Source organism: Physeter macrocephalus, chromosome 12, assembly GCF_002837175.3.
Source record: "Physeter macrocephalus isolate SW-GA chromosome 12, ASM283717v5, whole genome shotgun sequence".
Classification (NCBI taxonomy): domain Eukaryota; kingdom Metazoa; phylum Chordata; class Mammalia; order Artiodactyla; family Physeteridae; genus Physeter; species Physeter macrocephalus.
Window position 1 is genome coordinate 91,023,835 of NC_041225.1, and position 4,541 is coordinate 91,028,375.

Genomic DNA, 4,541 nt, shown 5'->3' on the forward strand with positions numbered 1-4,541 from the left:
GGAATTAGGCACACATTATGGCTGCATGTGCTGAGTCCTGAAATCTGTTTTCAGTGTAACGAGTGACAATCAGGAAGAACTGAGGTCCAGAGGAGGGAGAGATGGGGTGACTCACCCTGGCTTCTCTATATGTCTCTCAACAACAAATGTGAAGATGATACCTGTCATTGGACAGGGAGGAAAAATTAGACACTATGTGTCCATTGTCAGAGTGTGCAATGGCAACAATAAGGGTGAGAAAATAGCTGAATGTGTTCAGTCTGACACTCATACAGATAATCAGGCAGGCAAACATAACGACAGGAGAAAAAGCTCACTAGATTTCAGAACTGCTGCCTCTCCAACAAGCAAAGTTTCCAGCCAGAGACGACGCTCCTCCATGGCCCGGATACATTCCATGTAGATTGAGGTGCCCATCACCAAGGCAGCAATCGATATCATCAGTGCTGCCCAGAAAAGCAGTCCCATGCCTGTGACAGAAGCCTTAGATCGTGTGGTGGAAATTCTAAGAACCACTGAATTATATTCAGCACAATTCGATGCTAAGGACGATGATCCTCATGCCATTGACCTTGTTGGGGGCTTAATGTCTGATGTTTTGCAAAGACCATCCAGGAATGAGTATGTTCTTTCAACAAAAAACCTTCAACTCGGGCCATGGAAAATGAGGAATCCTGGGACTGTGTATGTGTCTTTACTCACTGACTCAGCTGTAGAGGAAGAACTGACATTTGTGAGTGGTGATGTGTGAGCCAGACTTAAGACACCAACATTTTGTGTCCCAGTGACTGGGATGTGGAATTAGGCACACATTATGGCTGCATGTGCTGAGTCCTGAAATCTGTTTTCAGTGTAACGAGTGACAATCAGGAAGAACTAAGGTCCAGAGGAGGGAGAGATGGGGTGACTCACCCTGGCTTCTCTATATGTCTCTCAACAACAAATGTGAAGATGATACCTGTCATTGGACAGGGAGGAAAAATTAGACACTATGTGTCCATTGTCAGAGTGTGCAATGGCAACAATAAGGGTGAGAAAATAGCTGAATGTGTTCAGTCTGACACTCATACAGATAATCAGTCAGGCAAACATAACAACAGGAGAAAAAGCTCACTAGATGTCAGAACTGCTGCCTCTCCAACAAGCAAAGTTTCCAGCCAGAGACGACGCTCCTCCGTGGCCCGGATACATTCCATGTAGATCGAGGCGCCCATCACCAAGGCAGCAATCGATATCATCAGTGCTGCCCAGAAAAGCAGTCCCATGCCTGTGACAGAAGCCTTAGATTGTGTGCTGGAAATTCTAAGAACCACTGAATTATATTCAGCACAATTCGATGCTAAGGACGATGATCCTCATGCCATTGACCTCGTTGGGGGCTCAATGTACGTTGTTTTGCAAAGACCATCCAGGAATGAGTATGTTCTTTCAACAAAAAACCTTCAACTCGGGCCATGGAAAATGAGGAATCCTGGGACTTTGATATTTTTGAACTGGAGGCTGCCACTGATAAAAGGCCTTTGATTTATCTTGGTCTCAAAATATTTGCTCGCTTTGGAGTCTGTGAAGTCTTGAAATGCTCTGAGACAACGCTGAGATCGTGGCTGCAAATTATCGAAGCCAATTATCATGCTTCTAACCGCTACCACAATTCTACACATTCTGCCCATGTGCTTCTTCACGCCACTGCCTATTTTCTCTGCAAAGAGAGGATAAAGCAAACTTTAGATCCACTTGATGAGGTCGCTGCCCTCATTGCAGCCACTGTCCATGACCTGGACCACCCCAGGAGAACCAACTCCTTCCTGTGCAATGCTGGGAGTGAACTGGCCATTCTGTATAATGACACTGCTGTGCTCGAGAGCCACCACTCAGCCTTGGCCTTCCAGCTGACCACTCCTGATGATAAATGCCACATCTTCAAAAACATGGAGACGGATGGCTACTGGACACTGCGCCAAAGTATTATCGACATGGTCTTAGCCACAGAAATGACAAAGCACTTTGAACACGTCAACAAATTTGTCAATAGCATCAATAAGCCCTTGGCAGCATTAGAGGAAGATGTGGAAACTGATAAAAATCAAGAAGCCATAATCACTATGCTCAGAACTCCAGACAACCGCACTCTGATCAAACGAATGCTGACTAAGTGTGCTGATGTGTCCAATCCCTGCCCACCCCTGGAGCAGTGCACTGAGTGGGCCGCACGTATCTCAGAAGAATGTTTTTCTCAGACTGATGAAGAGAAGTGACAGGACTTGCCTGTGGTGATGCCAGTTTTTGACAGAAATACCTGCAGCATCCCCAAATCTCTTTCACTGACTATTTCATCACAGACATGTTTGCTGCTTGGGACGCCTTTGTAGACCTGCCTGAGTTAATGCAGCATCTTGACAACAATTTTAAATACTGGAAGGGACTGGACGAAATGAAGCTGCGGAGCCTCCGCCCACCTCCTGAATAGTGGGCGACACTGACTGGGGCCCTGACGCTGTGTCCCTCCAGTCACTTGGGATTCCTGAGGGCAGTCAGAGTTCCTTGCTCCTTTCGTCCCCCGGTCTGCAGAGCCTGGAAGAGCACACACGGACGTCGGCAACCTTCTGTAGCCACCATCTGATGCCACTGCCATACAGTGAGACTTGGTCCACTCAAGGTACCTGCGCCTGCTGCGGGGGCTCTTCAGAAAGTCACGTGAGAACCACGGTTTGCATTCGCGTCCATTAAAACATGAGCTCGGGACTGCCCCCGCAAAGCATGGAGATGGATTTCCTGCCAGTGACAGAAAGTGTCTTGTTACAATGTCTCTCAGTTATGTTCAGCACTTAAGAACAGATAATGGCAATCTGATCTTTTCTCACATCATAGAAGGTGCAATCACTCACTTTGGAACACTACTGAAAGTGACTTCTCTTTTAAAATTGAACAGAAAATGAAGACAAAGAAATTTTGAAGTTGATTATTAATATCAATTATTAAAATGTTTTATTTTATTAGAAGTTCAATATTTTCTATGAATTTAAAAATACTGCAAAGCCAAAGCCAACTTTAAGTGCCAGGACCAAATTTACATGATTCATATTCATTAAATATGCATTACTTCCTGTACAGACCTATTTTCATAATGCAAATTTAAAATAGAAAATGACACATTTTTACTACAAAAAACAAAAAAACAGAAAACCACACTGAAGGCTAGATAATCCCTGATATGTGATAAGGAACCACACTTTATGACTGTACTGTTCGAAAATGTTGAAATGTCTTTTGGGGCATCTTTTTATTCAACTGAGACTTAGGCCAGTCATCTTCATACATTCCCACTACACCCAGAGACGATGGATTTGGCATCCAGGTTCCTGTGTCTGGAGAAACAAAGGAAGAGTTCATACCTGCTCTGTAATAATTGAAAATTTAAGTTGACCTCAAATGTACCATGCTGCTTAAAATAGCAGAAAAGAACCTCTTTCATCACTGGCTTGGCTCTGAGCTAACCCATTAAAATATCAAATCACAAGAGTTATAATTGTGCCCAGTTCTGGCTGACCCTAGAGTTCTGCTGGGCCTCCACTAGGTTTCATAATGGCAAAATTCCTGAGTCTGTGCAGCCTGTCTTCCAGTTGGAGGGGAGAACGAAACCCATGTTCATTATCTGGTAGGTTCGCCAGTAATACATGCTATGGAGGTTAAGCAGTATATGGTGAGGTGAGATTGTGGGCAGAGAAAAGCAAGGCTTTCAACTTAAACGGTAGACAGGATAAGTCTTACTGGGAAGGTGGAATTTGAACAGCCTAGAGGGAGGCAGATGAGTCAGACATCTGAGGGAAAAGCATTCCAGATCATGGGAATAACCTGTGCAAGGACCAGAGGAAGGATGCCAGTGTCCTCAGGGAAGAATCAGTAAATAATGTGGCTGGAATAGAGTCAGAAAGTAGGAGGGAGGGAAGGAGGAAAGGAGGACAGAGAAGATGTGTGTGGAATTCCCTGCATCACCATTTATTGATTGACTGATCACAAACAGTTAATTCAACCTTCAAGTGTTTCAGTGAACTCCGTGCTTTTCCTGTGGCCTATTGACCTCTCAAGAGTTTTGGAAGGATAAAATAATGTAGGGAAGTGACTTAAAGGCCATTGTTACTGTTCTATACATAAGGATAGATGGACAGACAGGTAGATATAGATAGATACATAGATAGATACATAGAGACATACATAGATAGAGAGATAGAGAGAGAGAAAGAGAGCGAGATAGAGAGATAGGAAGATAGATCGATAGAGAGAGAGATAGACAGATAGATAGATAGATAGATAGATAAGAGAGTTAAGGACTGAATTTCTGTGCCCACCCACCCACCAAATTCTTATGTTGAAATCCTATCTCCTTATGTATGATGGAATTAGAAGGTGGGGCGTTTAGGAGGTAATTAGGTTTAGAAGAGGTCATGAGGGTGAAGCTGCCATGATGTGATTAGCTCTTATAAGAAGAGGAAGACACACCAGAGTTTTCCCTCTCCACCATGTGAAGAGAGAGCAAGAACGTG

The 4,541-nt window shown here is 44.1% G+C and overlaps 1 protein-coding gene across 1 annotated transcript; it reads left to right on the plus strand.

Annotated features, from left to right (window-relative positions):
* The first annotated feature begins 151 nt into the window (after positions 1-151).
* On the plus strand, positions 152-2,732 carry LOC112062704 (high affinity cAMP-specific and IBMX-insensitive 3',5'-cyclic phosphodiesterase 8A-like). Its single transcript, XM_024117675.2, is given in 4 exon segments — positions 152-684; positions 1,162-1,179; positions 1,442-2,310; positions 2,313-2,732. Coding segments are annotated over 4 exon segments (1,572 nt in total). The 5' UTR covers positions 152-154; the 3' UTR covers positions 2,468-2,732.
* The last annotated feature ends 1,809 nt before the right edge of the window (positions 2,733-4,541 follow it).